Raw genomic sequence first — 17,140 nt, 5'->3', positions numbered from 1 at the left:
CTCCTCAGGGTGTTGAAGGTCAGCAGCCGCAGTGCAGGGGTCAGTCTCCTGAGAGGCAGATGGCAGGTGCTCTTGCTCAGCCAGTGGCAGTGCCCTTGTGCTGTGCTGTGTACCTAGTCACTCAGTGGTGTCCGACTCTTTCCGACCCCATGGACTGTAGCTCTCCAGGCTCCTCCCTCCATGGGCTTCTCCAGGCAGGAGTACTGGAGTGGGTTGCCATGCCCTCCCCCAGGGGATGTTCCCCATCCAGGGATTGAACCCTGGTCTCCCGCATTGCAGGCAGATTCTTTACCATCTGAGCCACCAGGGAAGCTTGGCAAATGCCAATTGGTAGTTGACCATGGACGGAGAAAGCAATGGCACCCCACTCCAGTACTCTTGCCTGAAAAATCCCATGGATGGAGAAGCCTGGTGGGCTGCAGTCCATGGGGTCGCTAAGAGTCGGGCACGACTGAGCAACTTCACTTTCACTTTTCACTTTCATGCATTGGAGAAGGAAATGGCAACCCACTCCAGAGGTCTTGCCTGGAGAATCCCAGAGACAGAGGAGCCTAGTGGGCTGCTGTCCATGGGGTCGCACAGAGTCGGACCCAACTGAAGCGACTTAGCAGCAGCAGCAGCATGCAGAAAGAAACTGAAAGTGTGGAAAGGAAATGATAGTGTAGGGAGAACAGTATTTGGGGATGAAGAAACTGTGTGTCACAAGACTAAAGCCGTTAACTACGACAAACAGCGGGGCCAGCGGAAAATGTAAGCATCCCAAGCCGTCTGTCCCGTTTCCTTGAAACATCCTGCTGCCCAGAGAGCGGATGTGGGGGAAGAAATAACAGAATTCTTAGAACTGTTAAATGATGACATGTCTGATACCGCCGTGAAGGACAAAAGCTCTTGAAAGAGTCCTGAGGGGCACATACATACTTTATTCAGTTCTGTGAAGATGACAGCTCATCCTTTGCATCCTAGGCCTACTTCTTAAGTTTGGAGTTGATAAAACGCAGCAGATTTAACTTGCCTGACCGCATTTAGCTGCATTTGTTAAAACACAGACATTCGACTCGGGTGGCTCTTTAGCTGTTTTTACTGAAATAAAATCCCTGGCACACAATAATGGAAAAAAAAAAAATCAAGAGTTTCATCATATTGTTTTCTACACTGGAGAATCTTGAGTGCTTTGGAAATAATAAGTCTGTCTCCACGATTTCCTGCTCTCCACTAGGTTCTTGGAACGCCGAATGAGGACACGTGGCCCGGAGTTCACTCTCTACCACATTTTAAGCCAGGTATGTTTCACTGATTACAAACAACTGACTGCTTCTGACATGCGAACGGTGAACGTATAGATGCGCTCCCTGAGGCTATTTTACCTGGAAAATTCTGGCTACATTGGCCACTGTGTACTCTACCTCTTATTGGAGTTGTTTTGTCTTCATGGTTTATTTGTTGGTGAAAATAGACTGAATGACATTCCCTCATCAGTGTTTCACCGTATGGTTTTTGTTTGATTTGACTGGCTAATCTTGAAGTGACCTCTCATTTCATCATCAGTTAGATTAGCTTCCATGTCTGTAAAAAACAAACTTTAAATCTAGCTGCTGAACTCCATCTGTGTGATTTCTAGTAATAATACTAAAAAAGTATTAAATTGGAAAAAGTAAAACTCATATTTGATTTATTTTAAAAAAAACTCTAGTAATACATGGTCAATTAATTTGAGTGTAAACGGAGAAAATGTTCTATATGTCCAACATTCCACTTGAAAATGTTAAAATATTTACACCCTGAGCCAGAAAATCTGAGAGAAATTGTGAAACTTTTAAAATGCTGTCACTTTTTTCGTACCAGTAGGTGGCAGTCAAGAAACTTCTAGTTTTAATAATGACACTTGGAAGAAGAATCTCAAAATGGTCTGTGTAATTTTTATAGGTGAATGAAAGCTTTAGAATTGGAAACTTAATAAAAATATGTGGGATGAATTATTGTAAAGTATACTTTTGTTTTTATTTTCTTGGTTAAAAAACATGAATTATAAAATGCAGAAAGTTACCGTTGTCAGTCGCTCAGTTGTGTCCGACTCTTTGCAATTCTTTAACGGACTATAACCCGCCAGACGCCTCTATCCATGGAATTCTCCAGGAGAGAATACTGGTGTGGATTACCGTTTCCTTCTGTGGTGTATCTTCCCAACCCAGGTATCAAACTCGGATATCTGTGTAGCAGGCAGAGTCTTTACCGTCTGAGCCACAGGGGAAGCCCTACCATTAAATTATTGAAAGGAATTTTATGGAAGAGCTAATGGGCTATTACTTTATGAGGGGAAAGAGCGATGAATAATTATTGGTACAGGAGTCAAGTACATTCTTTTTCTCCCCTTCCTCTCTTCTGGGGGACCACCAGGAATTAACCTTCAATCCCAAAGAATGACTGAGATGGGAAACTATTTTTGTTCTTAATATTTCTCTTCTGAAGGTATACAGTGTGCTGAGAATTCTTTTATCTTCTTTGGCTGCCCCAAGGATTCTTTGTACTTTTACTGAATATTTTAAATAACCTCTGTGTCCTGAAGGACTATAGAAAGTTACCAATTGAACGTGGATTGCTCTTTCTTTAACTGAGCAAGAAGCATTCTCTAACTGCTTCTATGGAGTTTACGTGAGAACAGAGCTCTTTATACATCTTCCAAGTGCAGGCTCCTGAAGAAGACTAGCTTCCTTGTGTTAATATCTAAAACCTTAAGTCCTAGGGAAATAAAACAGAGAATATGAAAAGAGTTGAAATGAATAAAGTTAGATGCAGAAAGGAACAATTAAGATAGTCATTTGGTCTGCCAAGTGTCTGGACTAGAGAACATGGAGTAAGTGGTTTATTTTGGTGTGAATAGGTTTCTCTTCGTCAACAGCATACAAAAGCACTTATTACATGTGTTCTGGGAAAGTACTATGATGGGATGCAAACTGAACTAACAGTTTGAGAACTTCATGAGATTAAGGACACTGACTAGTACATATTTTGGTTCAATAAATGTCTGTTGCCCTGAATTATACTAAGTGTTTAAAGTGAGCATTATTTATGTGACTCTGATGATATATATATATAAAGGTATATGTATCCAAGGGAAGGCTCTTGAGGGTCCCTTGGACTGCAAGAGATCCAACCAGTCCATTCTGAAGGAGATCAGCCCTGGGATTTCTTTGGAGGGAATGATGCTAAAGCTGAAACTCCAGTACTTTGGCCACCTCATGCGAAGAGTTGACTCATTGGAAAAGACTCTGATGCTGGGAGGGATTGGGGGCAGGAGGAGAAGGGGACGACAGAGGATGAGATGGCTGGATGGCATCACAGACTCGATAGATAAGAGTTTGAGTGAACTCCGGGAGATGGTGATGGACAGGGAGGCCTGACGTGCTGCGATTCATGGGGTCGCAAAGAGTCAGACATGTCTGAGTGACTGAACTGAACTGATACACACACACACACACACACACATATATATGTTTAAGTTATTAATTTTATGTATGAGTGCAACCACAGATATATAAAAGGTGATGGGGGATTTCCCTGGTGGTCCAGTGGTTGAGAATTCTCCTGGTCCCAGAGGATCCTACAGGCCTCCAGGCAGCTAAACCCCTGCACCATAGCTGCTGAGCCTGCACACACTAGAGCCCAGGCTCCGCAGCAAGAGAGGCCATTGCAATGAGAAGCCTGAGCGCCACGACTGGAGAAAGCCTGGGGGCACAGCAGCAAACACCCAGGGCAGCCAAAAATAAATAGATAAAATTAAGAAGAAGGGAAACAATAAAATGTAACGGGGATCCAGAAGAATAATGTGTTAGATGTGCATAAGGTATGGATGCTGACGAGCAAAAAACACACTCCACACAATGCTTAGGGCTCGTGGGTGAGAGTAGATGTGTTAAATGCTTCCTGAGTTCCCTTGGGAGGAGTCAAGGAGAGACAAAATAATGGACTGAGACAAAGGGAGTCTTCTGAGACCATCAGGGGAGTCCTGGGGAAGGGGTTACATATTCCCCCAGGAGAAATTCTAGTCCTAGGGCCTACCTGCCCCACCCCACTTGCCCCCTCCGCATTCTGCCCCCAAAGAGTGCCTCAGTAAGTCTCAGGGACAGTAAGAAAGTCTGAGCCTTGAAGACATACTTTGTTTTGCTTTGTTTAATAGACTTTATTTTTTAGAGCAGATTTAGGTTCATAGCAAAACTGAGCAGAAGGGGCAGAGACTTCTGGTATACCCCCCGCCCTGACGCATGTGCAGCCTCCCCCATTTATCAGTGTCCCCCACCAGCTGGTACATTGGTTACAGTCTGATGAACCTCCACGGACACATCATTATCCTCAGTGTCCACAGATTACATTAGGGTGTGTTCTTGGCGTGGTACACTCTATGGGTCTGTGCGTGTATGTGCTGAGTTGTGTCCAGCTCTTTGAAAACCTCATGGACTGTAGCCTGCCAGGCTGCTCTGTCCATGGAATTTTCCAGGCAAGAATACTGGAGTGGGTTGCCATTTCCTCCTCCAGGGGTTCTTCTCAATCCAGGGATCGAACCTGTGTCTCCTGCATTGGCGGGCAGACTGTTTACCACTGAGTCACCTGCGAATTCTATAATGGCTTGTGGCCACCACTGTGGCATCATACAGAGTAGCTTCACTGCCCTAAGAATCCTCTGTGTTCGGCTTCTTTACCCCTCCCCGCTCTCTGCTCATCCCTGGCAACCCCTGATCTTTTTACTATCTTCATAGTGGTGCCTTTTCCAGAACGTCATGTAATTGTAATCATACAGGATGTTGCCTTTTCAGATTAGCTGCCTTCATTTACTAATATGCCTTTAAGGTCCATCCAGATCTATTCCTGGCTTGATAGCTCATTTCTTTTTAGCACTGATTAATATCCCATTATCTGGATGCACCCCTGCTTATGTAGTCATTCAGCTACTGAAGGACATCTTGATTGTTCCAGGTTTTGGCACTTATGAATAGAAATGCTATAAACATCCCTGCACAGGTTCTCTTTCTTCTTCGTCTTATAAATCAAGTTTATTTTTTAAAAGGAAAAATTAAAAACCCCTCAATGGCACTGATTTTTAAATTGGTAGAAAGTTGTTATGGTGTTTCATAATGGACCAAGAGGTATAAGATATAACAGGATAAACACTTTCCAGATTACTTTAGTTCACTTTCCCCTATTGAAAATAATATTTATAGGTCTGTCTAACCTGTGAAAACAATTTCAGTCTAACTGCATGAAATCATTCCAGAAACACTGATGGGCCCTTTGGGCATCCAGAGACTGGGCTGGCTGAAATTGTTATCCAATTCTGTGCAGGGTTTCCGGTGTACATGTCCATGGGTTCTCGTCTCTTCCCCCCTCTGTCCACCTTCCTTTCCCATGGCCCTGCTCACTCCTAGCTGAGCCTTGACATAATTCATTTGTCGTTGTTACTTATTTATTCCTAGTTAGTTATTTCAAAGGCTTTATCTTTTAGAGCTGTTTCAGATTCCCAGCAAAATTGGCCTTAAAGGACAGAGATTTCCCATATGTTCCCTGCCCTCATGTGTGTATAGCATAAAGAATTTTTAGGGCAGTGAAGCTACTCTATAATGGTGGATACATGTTTGCATATGTTTTTCGAATCCAAAGAAAGTACAACATCAAGAGTGAACCTGAATATGACTTGGGTGATAATGATGTAGGTTAATCACTTACTAACAGATGTACCACTCTGATAGGGAATGTTGATAATGGGGGAAGCTAAGCCTGCCTAGGTTTTCATGTGGACATACGTTTGCAGCTCCTTTGGGTAAATACCAAGGAGTGTGATTACTAGGTTGGACGTCCTTTGCCCAGGTTTTGAATAGATAATAAATTTAAGCAACTCTCAATGTCTAACAGTATTATGAAGGAACGCCGTACAAGGCCTCCCCGCCCCTTTCTGCCACCTACCCCCTTCCCCAGAACTATTGCCCCCCACTGTAAGCCCCCATTTCATTCAGTTCAGTTCAGTCGCTCAGTCGTGTCCAACTCTTCACAACCCCATGAATCGCAGCACGCCAGGCCTCCCTGTCCATCACCAACTCCCGGAGTTCACTCAGACTCACGTCCATCGAGTCAGTGATGCCATCCAGCCATCTCATCCTCTGTCATCCCCTTCTCCTCCTGCCCCCAATCCCTCCCAGCATCAGAGTCTTTTCCAGTGAGTCAACTCCTTGCATGAGGTGGCCAAAGTACTGGAGTTTCAGCTTTAGCATCATTCCTTCCAAAGAAATCCCAGGGCTGATCTCCTTCAGAATGGACTGGTTGGCTCTCCTTGCAGTCCAAGGGACTCTCAAGAGTCTTCTCCAACACCACAGTTCAAAAGCATCAATTCTTCGGTGCTCAGCCTTCTTCACAGTCCAACTCTCACATCCATTCATGACCACAGGAAAAACCATAGCCTTGACTAGATGGACCTTAGTCGTTAGTTTCCCTCATATTTCTTTCATGTATGTAAATATAAGAAATTGTGAATGTCTGTTTCTGTATTTCCCATATGAAACACGCTTTGGGGTCTTGCTCTTCTCATGAATGTGTTCTGTAGGTCCTGTCCTGTCACCATATAGAGGAAGCCCGTCTGGCTTCCCTGTCTTCCTGCAGCCACATAGCTTTACACTGTGTGGATTTAACCTGTCCCTGGGCTTCACAGGTGGCTCAGTGGTGAAGAATCCCCCTGCCACTTCAGGAGCCACAGGAGATGCAGGTTCGATTCCTGGGGCAAGAAGAGCCTCTGTTGTAGGAAATGGCAACCCACCCCAGTATTCTTACCCGGAGAATCCTAGCTACAGTCCATGGAGTCACAAAGAGTCAGACACAACTGAGCGACTGACCAGGCACAAACCTGTCCCTACTTGTGGATGTTTGGGTTGTTTCCAGCGTTTCACTGTTGTAAATTATTGCAACCCCATACATATATACACATAAATACGCACACTGCATGTTTGCAAGTTTTTCTGAAGGATAAATGACCAGAAGTAGGGTTCAAGAATTAACAAGTGTACAGTGACCATTGACCAACATGGGTTTGAGCTGCATGGGTCCATTATAGATGCATTTTTTCCATTAATACACTCTGCAGTATGTTTGGTTGACTTGGGGATGTACAACACAGATATCAAATAAAGTGAAAGTGAAGTCTCTCAGTCGTGTCCGACTCTTTGCGACCCCGTGGGCTGTAGCCCACCAGGCTCCTCCATCCATGGGATTCTCCAGGCAAGAATACTGGAGTGGGTTTGCCATTTCCTTCTCAAGGAGATCTTCCCGACCCAGGGATCGAACCCAGGTCTCCCACATTGCAGGCAGACGCTTTAACCTCTGAGCCACCAGGGAAGCCCAGATATCAACGGCAGCCTATAAATTATAGGCATATTTTCAACTGCACAGAGGGTTGGTGCCCCTTACTACTTTGTTGTTCAGGGGTCAGCTGTATACAGTTATAATTTTAAAGACTTCTGTGAAATTGTTGTCCAAAGTTCAGTTCAGTCACTCAGTTGTGTCCAACTCTTTGCGACCCCATGAACCACAGCACACCAGGCCTTCCTGTCCATCACCAACACCAGGAGTGTATCCAAAGTAATATCCATTGAGTTGGTGATGCCATCCAGTCATCTCATCCTCTGTCGTCCCCTTCTCCTCCTGCCCTCAATCTTTCCCAGCATCAGGGTCTTTTCAAATGAGTCAGCTCTTTGCATCGGGTGACCAAAGTATTGGAGTTTCAGCTTCAACATCAATCCTTCCAATGAACACCCAGGACTGATCTCCTTTAGAATGGACTGGTTGGATCTCCTTGCAGTCCAAGGGACTTGCAAGAGACTTCTCCAACACCACAGTTAAAAGCATCAATTCTTTGGTTCTCAGCCTTCTTAACAGTCTAAATCTCACATCCATACATGACCACAGGAAAAACCATAGCCTTGACTAGATGGACCTTTGTTGACAAAATATGTCTCTGATAGTTAATATGCTGTCGAGGTGGGTCATAACGTTCCTTCCAAGGAGTAAGCGTCTTTTAATTTCATGGCTGCAGTCACCGTCTGCAGTGATTTTGGAGCCTCCAAAAATGACTGCCACTGTTTCTACTGTTTCCCCATCTATTTACAATGAAGTGATGGGATCGGATGCCATGATCTTCGTTTTCTGAATGTTGAGCTTTAAGCCATCTTTTCACTCTCCTCTTTCACCTTCATGAAGAGGCTTTTTAGTTCCTCTTCACTTTCTGCCATAAGGGTGCTGTCCTCTGCATATCTGAGGTTACTGATATTTCTCCCGGCAATCTTGATTCCAGCTGCGCTTCTTCCAGCCCAGCGTTTCTCATGATGTACTCTGCATATAAATTAAATAAGCAGGGTGACAATATACAGCCTTGACGTACTCCTTTTCCTATTTGGAACCAGTCTCTTGTTCCATGTCCAGTTCTAACTGTTGTCCAAAGGGTTAGTACCATTTGGTTGTTATGAGCAATGCATGAGAACTTCTTCTTCACTCCACGGGGTATAGTCAGACTTTTTGATTTTGCCTGTTAGCTGACAAAAAAAGTTCTTAATATAGTTTTAATTTGCATGGGTTGAGCATCTTTTCATATTTTTCAGGATCTCTTGTATTTCCTTTTCTGTGACCAGCTAATCACTTTTACCCAATTTACAGCTGAGCTATGTGTCATTTGTCATTTTCTCATTAATTAATTTTCTCATTTCATTAATTTCTAGGAATTCTTCATATATTAGAGAAAGTGTCCCTTTTTCTATAAAAAGCTTTTGCATCTCTGGAATGTTTTAAATGATTGTTTCCAACTTTTAACCAATTTTTGAAATAATCCTCATTCACATATCTTACTAGATTTGTTTAAATTGTTTTGTCTCAAGAGAAAAAAAATCTGTGTGGCTTGGAACAGTACGGTCATTGTATTTTTTTAAAAAGACCAATTGCTATTATAGATAGATAGATGTACAAATTTTTACATATTTTTACATAAATTGGAAAAACAAATTTATATTTTCAAATGGATTGTTTCATGACTGTCATCTGGATCATGAATAAAGCTTAAAAGGTGAGTGCCTTGAATGTAGCATCTGCTCATTTAATTCCTAATAGGTCTTTTAAAAAATTCATTTATTCGCAGTTTATTTCTATAGAATAAGTTAAACTTATTTATTAGTGCAACAACATGTGCTGAGCACCATTTGTGTGGTTAGCAAGTGGGAACATTGCAGTGAACAAAACACACAAGACCGTGGTAGGTGGGAGAGGTGTATAACAAGTGAAATAGATTATGAAGCGGTAGAGAGTGTAACAGAGGGAGGCAGAGCAACAGATGGGTGCAGAAAGTCCCAGGGAAGGGAGTGCTTTACACTTTTAAATTGCAAACACAATCAAGGCAGTCATCACTGAAAAGATAACAATTGACTGAAGGACAGGAAGAGAGAGAACCAGGCAGGTATTTAAAGGAAGAACTTTCCCAAGAGAACGGCAAGTGCAAAGGTCCTGGGGAGGGAAGGAGGGCGCTGGAAAATGAGGTCACCGTCAGTGGCACTGGGGCAGGTCAGAAGGAGCCTCGAGGGCCTACTAGGAGACCTTCACCCTTTACTCTGAGCAGATAGGAAACACGGGGCCGTTTTGTACACGATAGCGCATGACCTGGGTTACATGATGGTAAAATCACATCACACTGGGTCTTGTGCTGAGATTGGCGGCCCATGCAGAATCGGGGAGGTCAGTTAGGAGACCATGATGGAGCCTCGAGGGGAGATGAGGAAATGTGTGTGAATAAGATGGTCTTACTTTCTCAACTGCTCCATTTTAGCTCAGAGCTTAACTAACACGTTTTCCCTTGGAAAGTAGGGCCAAAGTGAAGGAACATTTTGAGAACAATTGTTAAGATATTAAAGGAACAGTTAGATAACAATTGGGATCTATTCTTTAGTATTTAGCATGAATGTGTCCTCCTCTGCACTTATATTTATGCTATCACAAAATTCCTTTGCCTCTGGTCTCCATAGCAACCAGGCAGCGGGGACAGGCCACAGCTGCAGGAAAAAAAAAAAATATGTAACACACAGGCGCACATGTGCACACACACGTGCATGTATTACATGTAAATAAGGAATCCAACCTTGGAACTTTCATCATTCACTTCTCTTTAAATTTCTCTCTGAAGAATTGGGAAGTGCATCTGTGTCTCTGAACCTGACTGCCTTCTCATTTCTTTTCCCTCAGCCTCAGTTCTGTGGTTTATGATCTCCAAATGAGAGGTCTCTCCATGGATGAAGTTAACCCTAAAAATGCATGCCAGTACACAGTAGGTATGGACAGATACTGTTTGATTCCACTTATACGAGGTACCTGCTGCTGCTGCTTCTGCTGCTGTGTAGTCCCTAAGTCGTGTCCGACTCTTTGCAACCCCATGGACTGTAGCCCCCCAGGCTCCTCTGTCCATGGGATCCTCCAGGCAAAAGAACTGGAGTGGCTTCCCATGTCCTCCCCCAGGGGATCTTCCCGACCCAAGGATTGAACCTGCTTGGCAGGCGGCTTTACCGCTGCACCGCCTGGGAAGCCCTCCGTATATACAGGTACCTGGAATAATCAAATTCGTAGAGTCAGAAGGTACACTGGCAGTGCCAGGGGCAGGGAGGGGGGATGGGGGCTTAGTGTTTAATGGGGACAGAGTTTCAGTTTAGGAAGGTAGAAAATTGAAGAGGTGGATGATGTTGAAGCCTGCATTAGTGCCACTGAAATGTACAGTTAAAGGTGGTTAAAAGTGTGCTTTATATTATGTGACTTTTACCACAATAATAAAAAAAAATTTTTTTAAAGATTAGAGGTCTCTCCCTCTCTGCCTCTCCCTTCAGTCTTCTCTATCTTTCTCTCCCTGCTCTCCACCTTCCGCCCACCTCTCGTTCCAGAGAGGCTCCTGGAACCTCTTCAGGATGCTTGCTGTGGATCAGCCTCGGAGGTGCGAGGTGACCCTCTGGTATTCTTAGCGCTAGAGTCATTCTGTTGCCTTTGATGGGATTCATCACCAGCCAAACCTCATTGTCTATCAAAAGTAAGAGTCCATTGCCAAATGATGACATTTGCCCTTTCGTTTGGTTCATCATGACATGCTTTTGCGTAATGCCCTCTGCTCCATTTCCTTCTGGGATAAGAAGAGTCTTCCCCATCTGGGTGCCAGGACCACTCTGTCCTGCCTGCTTTACATCAGCAGAGGCCACATGGCTCATACACCTCTGGTGAAGTGATGCTTGGAATTTTGGGTTATAAGACAGAGCATTAATATTTTTTAAAAAACATCTTGTGTATGTTTTGGAGGGATTGATTGGATTTTGTAGAATTGTGGGGCTTCCCAGGTGGCTCAGTGGTAAAGAATCCACCAGCAGTGCAGGACACACAGATTCTATTCCTGAGTCAGGAAGAGCCCCTGGAGTAGAAAATGGAAACCCACTCCAGTATTCTTGCCTGGGAAATCCCTGGACAGAGGAGTCTGGCAGGCTGTAGTCCAGGGTGTCACAAAGAGCTGGACTCAACTGCGCTGGAACGCTGCCTGTCTGAAGATAAAGCTGGGATGCTGGACGTCCTGCCATGTTGAGGCAAGCCCACATTTGCCTCGCATGACCTGCCAGTCTGTAGGGAACAGTCCTGAAAATTCTGGTAATCCCAGATCAGGGCAAAATATAAGTTCTATAGGCAGATTATAGGCATTTGAGGTTCTCCAGACTGGTAGAATCAGGGTGAGGGATTGAGAACTCTGAAAAGATTTTGCAGTTCCCTGCCATCAAGGGAAACTGCAGGACTGCTTGAGCTGGGAGTGGAAGCCGTGTTTTGGTTGTGCCTTAACTACTGAAGCAGACTGAGCATTACAGCGGAAAGAAGTTCCATGGGGCATCTCGCCCTGCTCAGTCTTTCGTAAGGCGAGAAGCCGAGGTCAGAGATATTAAAGGGCTTCCCCAAAGTCACTGTCAGGTGGAAGTAGATCCCAGGAGGTCTCAGCCTGGACTGCAATCCAGTGCTGTATTTTTACAGAATGAACCATGGGGGATCATTCTGCTGTATCTGTATTATAATTTCTCATTGACTTTCTTCTAATGGACAGTTTCTTGACAATTAGGCTAACAAGAAAGTAGCCACACACACACACAAAATGAGAAAGATCTGATCTCTGTATTTAGAAACCACACACATCACTTTTGTATGAAATAGTTTGGACCCCAAATAACATGTAGAGTCCATATATGATACTTGTATTCATCTCTTAAATGCTTCCAACACAGGGGGCATTCAGCAACTATTTACTGACCAGTTATTATTCAGGAGTTTAGAAAAGGAAGCCACTGTAAAATGCAGGGAGAGAAAAATGTTCCTAGACCAAAAGCAATTCAAAGTAATGAAATTAGGGTGAAATAATTCTATTTTCCTGAATCAAGCAAGGAAACAGAATTTCTAAAGCGATTGTATTATTCTGAAGAGAAAGTTATCTAATCCAAGAAGCAGCTTAAGGAAAGTTTGTTAAAGCCTGCAAGAATTTCTTGCAGTGAATGCAGTAATATAAAAACAAAATAATTAGTGTTGGAAGCAAATTGCAAAATGATAATATTTTAAACATTCTGTGCCCAAAACTAAGCCCACAGACATACTGACCTTGAAGGCAACAGGCAAGTTTGGATTTAGTTGTACTCAGGTTCTGTAATGAGGTAAAAAACTTGTCAATCCTGCCTATTCACAGGCCTAACTGAAGTCCGCAAACTAAATCGAGCCAGACGTCTTAATTCCAGAGGGAAGATGTAAATTATTTCAGGAATAGATACCATGATGATAACACCTTATATTTATGTTGTATTTTAATCAATACTACTTACAAAATATTTCAACATATTATTTCATTTGGTATTTAGAATAACTGAGTGGTTATCATGTTACTTGCTAAGTTTCCCTTGGTGGTGGTGGTGGTTTATTCTCTCAGTCGTGTCCTACTCTTGGTGACCCCATGGACTGCAGCCCACCAGGCTCCTCCATCCATGGGATTTTCCAGACAAGAATACTGGAGTGGGGTGCCATTTCCTCCTCCGGGGGATCTTCCCAGGGATCAAATGAAGTTTCCTGCAGCTCTTGCATTGACAGGTGGAATCCTTTCCCACTCGAACCACCTGGCAAGTTACCTGCTAATATTACCCTCCATAAGTATGGGTATCTTCTTTGAAACTTGTGCTTCCAATAAATTGTCAACTCCAAACTCCCTCTGTGGATGTTTAGTTTTAAATGTCCAGTCCTTGGTACATGTTGTGGGAACTGCTCAGTTTCATGACTTGCAGACCAGAGGAGATCTGAAGCCTAAGCCTTTGTTCACACTCGGGACTTTTCCCTGGTCTTTAAAAAGGTGATGGAAAAACTGCAAGCAGCAGAAATTGTTCAGTGGGATGTTCAGTGCAGGGAGGTCGAGAGGAGGGCAGTTTCCTGACAGGATATTGGCCTGCAGAGACCACGCCTGCTGTTAGGGGACAGCTGTGGACATGTGGGGTCATCCTCGTTACTTTTCCAGAAGCTTCCCATCCCCTCCCTCCAGCTCACAGAAGTCCTACGGCAGTTAAATGAGATCATCCATTTCTACATTCTGTTTGCCATGTTTTACATACTTACTTTAAAGAAGATTTGAACTAATATAAAAGTGCTTTTAAATTGTTAAGAGCATGTATCTACAAATTAGGATTTTGTACCATTCATGTTGTGTCCTCTACCAGGTATTTCCTTTCCCACTTTATGCTTTTCCTCAAGAATCCCTCTTTATGTCTTTTTTTTTTTTTTTTTGAGTGATTGATAGCAAATATATCAGTCATGGGTTATGTCTGACTATTCAAGGGTATAACTATGTGACGGTTATAAAGATTGACTTGAAAGATTCTTCTGCAAATCTATAGCCATCATCTCAGATTTTTTGTTAATTGTTTATTATCCATTTTTGGCTGTGCTGGGTTTTCGTTGCCGCCTGCGCTTGGGCTTTCTCTGCTTGTGGGAGCAGTGGCTACTCTGCAGTGGTGGTGGGCCGTCTTCTCATTGCGGTGCCTTGTCTGGTGTGGCTTGTGAGGTCAGTAGTCACGGCATGTGGGCTTAGCGGCCCCGTGGGCACGCGAAATCTTCCGAGACTTGGGATCAGACCTGTGTCCCCTGCATTGGCAGCCAGATTCCTAACCACTGAGCCACCAGGGAAGTCCTATCTCAGATTTTATTGCTAAAACCTTGTGGGTCTGCCTGCTCTAAGGCTCAGGACATTTAAAGCTGTCTCCCTGCACCATCGACCACCCCCTTTTTCAACTCTGTGCTTCCCCATCCCAGTAAATGCCACTACAGTCCCACAGTGAAAAAGCCAGTTAATTGGTACATTTATGGGGTACATGAACTTTACAGAGCAGAGGAAGTGAAACAGTGTTAAACGTGACCAGAAGGGTACACTGTCTGGGCTTTCGGACTTTCTGATCCTGGCCCTCGTGCTGTGAGTCACGGGTGGCTGCGAGCAGGGGAGAAAATGCTGGAGCCGAGAGCTCACGTTTCAATCAGCAAGAGCCAGATGCTCCAGACACTCTCATGTACTCGGATTCTTAACAAGTGCTCCCTGGGTGCCAGGCAGCCTTGGAGGTGCCGAAGACACGGTCACGAACAAAGCAGATAAGCCCGTGGTTTATGGGGCGTCCGTGCCGGGGGGAGGCAGGTAGTAGACAAATTACAAGTCAGCACGACTGGATAAATGACTCGGGGCAGAGCAGCAGGGGCGGGTTCCTGACGGCCAAGGTGAAGAGCTAGGATTTTTACGCGCAGTGCAGAAGGAATCAGGGAAGGGTTTTTGAGCAGAGGAGGAAACTGATGTGTGTTTTCTGAAGGACCTACTGGCAACAAAAAGTCACGAACCTGTCTCAGAGATGGAAAGGGGCTTCATCTCAAGTGTGAACTCTTCTTGATTAATGGTTTGTGCCCATGACTCTGGGCTGAGAAGGCTGCGTGATAGCAAATCCAGGCTCAGGGAGTAATTATTTTCACACGAGTTAACAGTGATGCCATAGGCAGGGGCTGTAGGCTTTTCCCCATAGGTCCATAACTGACCAAGGATTTGATATGCAGAAAACAAAGTCATACATATGGGCAACACTAAAAATTTTAAATAGCCAAAAATCATGATGATTACTGAAAATGTAAACTAATAATTCAGCTCTTCCCCCATAGGCAGACCTGTTGGGGGGAGATATCTTTATAAATTGAAGAAATTCGTTTCGGTGCAAGGAAGGGTCTGTCTATACTGACTTTCTGGGTATCTGCTTGAAGAATTTCCCGTTTATTTTCACTAGAGGGCATCCATAATGAGGGAGACAAACACTGTCCAGGAAATGCCAGAGAAAACGTAGTGAGATTACATGTAGTGAAATTCTTCTGATAACAACTGTGTGCACGCATGCTCAGTCACTTCAGTCGTGTCCGACTCTTCTTGACCCCAGGGGCTGTAGCCCGCCAGGCTCCTCTGTCCATGCGATTCTCCAGGCAAGAATAGTGGAGTGGATTGCCATGCCCTCCTCCAGGGCATCTTCCCGAGCCAGGGGTCGAGCCTGCGTCTCTTATGTCTCCTGCAATGGGACTTTAACACTAATCCCCCCTAGGAAAGCCCCTGATAATGACTGTGGAACAGTAACTCTTTTGCTAATGTAGAGGTGGAAGGAAAAGAGCTTGGTTTATTTTATTTAAGGTCTTGGTTAAGTAATATTTCACCCCCGAAATATTTAAGTAACACATAATAAATGAACTACTGACAGTTAGCTCAGTTTTAAGATAGTGGTGAAATGTCCTTCGCTTACACCCACCCTTGATGAGCACTGTAGGAGCAAGCAGACAGCAAAGTTGAAATTATTGAGAAAAGACATAAATGTGTATGTGCACAGATGGTTTTGCCTCTGGAGCCAGCTGTGTAGAGTCAACTCATAGTCTCTCAGCTAAAAAAGGACAATTGATATTGTCTTAGAAAGCCAATCCTTGCTCTCCACTAGTGCATTAAAATCACAGAATCACAGGAATTTGAAGAGTATTCACCTGTCTGTGATTTTTATTCATTTCTGTAACTGTTGCCACAGAGGGTAATTAAAGTATTTACCCTCCCTGGAGTAATACTGCTTTTAATATACCATATGTCTGCCTTGTGTATGTACAGCATAAGGGTACAAGATGATCAGTTGTTAAAGCTTATTATTAATAGTAATTTCCGGTGGTAGCAATAGCTAGCAGATATCAAAAGTTTTTTATGCATTAGACACTCTTCCCAGCTCTTAAGGGGATTTTCTTATTGAAGATTCACAATAATTCTAGGAGGTAAATACTGCTGTTTCTCCCATCTGTGAAGGAAACTGAGGCACTGAAAGATCTGTCTTTTTTTTTTTTTAAGTAATATGTCCAGGATCGCTGGAACTTGGCAGACATTTGTCTGGCATTTCCCATGAACACAAGACAGATTTGTTCTAAACTAAAAGGCTGAGGCTCTGCAACATGTGAAAAGGGAGTCGGGGGTGGAGAGAGTACTGATTGTGTCACTGTTGGTTTTTAAAGTAGACTTCATCATTTGTATCTTTGTTTGGCTGCGCTGGGTCCTCTGCGTATGGGCTTTCGCTAGTGGCAGCAGTGGGGGCCACTCTGCAGTTGTGGCGTGCGGGCTTTCTCCACTGTGCTTTCTCGTGGCGGAGCGTGCGTGCTAGGGCCCACAGGCTTCAGTACTTGTAGCCCATGGGCTAACTTGCCCCGCTGCATGTGGGATCTTCCCGGACCAGGGATCAAACCGGTGTCTCCACCATTGCCAGGCGGATTCTTAAACACTGGACCACTAGGGAAGTACAGTAGACTTGTCTTTTTTTAGACCATTTTAAGGCTCACAGCAAAACTGAGCAGAAGGTAGAGAAATTTTCCATATGCCTGCCGTCCCCACACATGCACAGCCTCCCCCCTATCAACATCCCCCACCAGGATGGTGCATTCGTTCAGCTGAGAAACCTACCTCATTATACCTCGGAGTTCATAACTGAGGGTTTTGCTTTTGGTGCTGTATATTATGTGGGTTGGGACAAATGTATCAGGACACATGTTT

At 44.0% G+C, this 17,140-nt stretch overlaps 1 protein-coding gene across 3 annotated transcripts in view; it reads left to right on the top strand.

Annotated features, from left to right (window-relative positions):
• Positions 1 to 17,140, top strand: part of CDK14 (cyclin dependent kinase 14) — a 673,238-nt gene that overhangs the window by 491,324 nt on the left and 164,774 nt on the right. For all 3 annotated transcript variants that reach the window (XM_013963116.2, XM_018047444.1, XM_018047443.1), the window contains one exon: positions 1,217 to 1,280. In XM_013963116.2, the coding sequence (XP_013818570.2) occupies positions 1,217 to 1,280 (64 nt within the window). The remainder of the gene's footprint in view (positions 1 to 1,216; positions 1,281 to 17,140) is intronic.

The sequence above is a fragment of the Capra hircus genome, chromosome 4, assembly GCF_001704415.2.
Source record: "Capra hircus breed San Clemente chromosome 4, ASM170441v1, whole genome shotgun sequence".
NCBI classification, from domain to species: domain Eukaryota; kingdom Metazoa; phylum Chordata; class Mammalia; order Artiodactyla; family Bovidae; genus Capra; species Capra hircus.
This window is presented reverse-complemented; position numbering and strand designations above follow the sequence as displayed.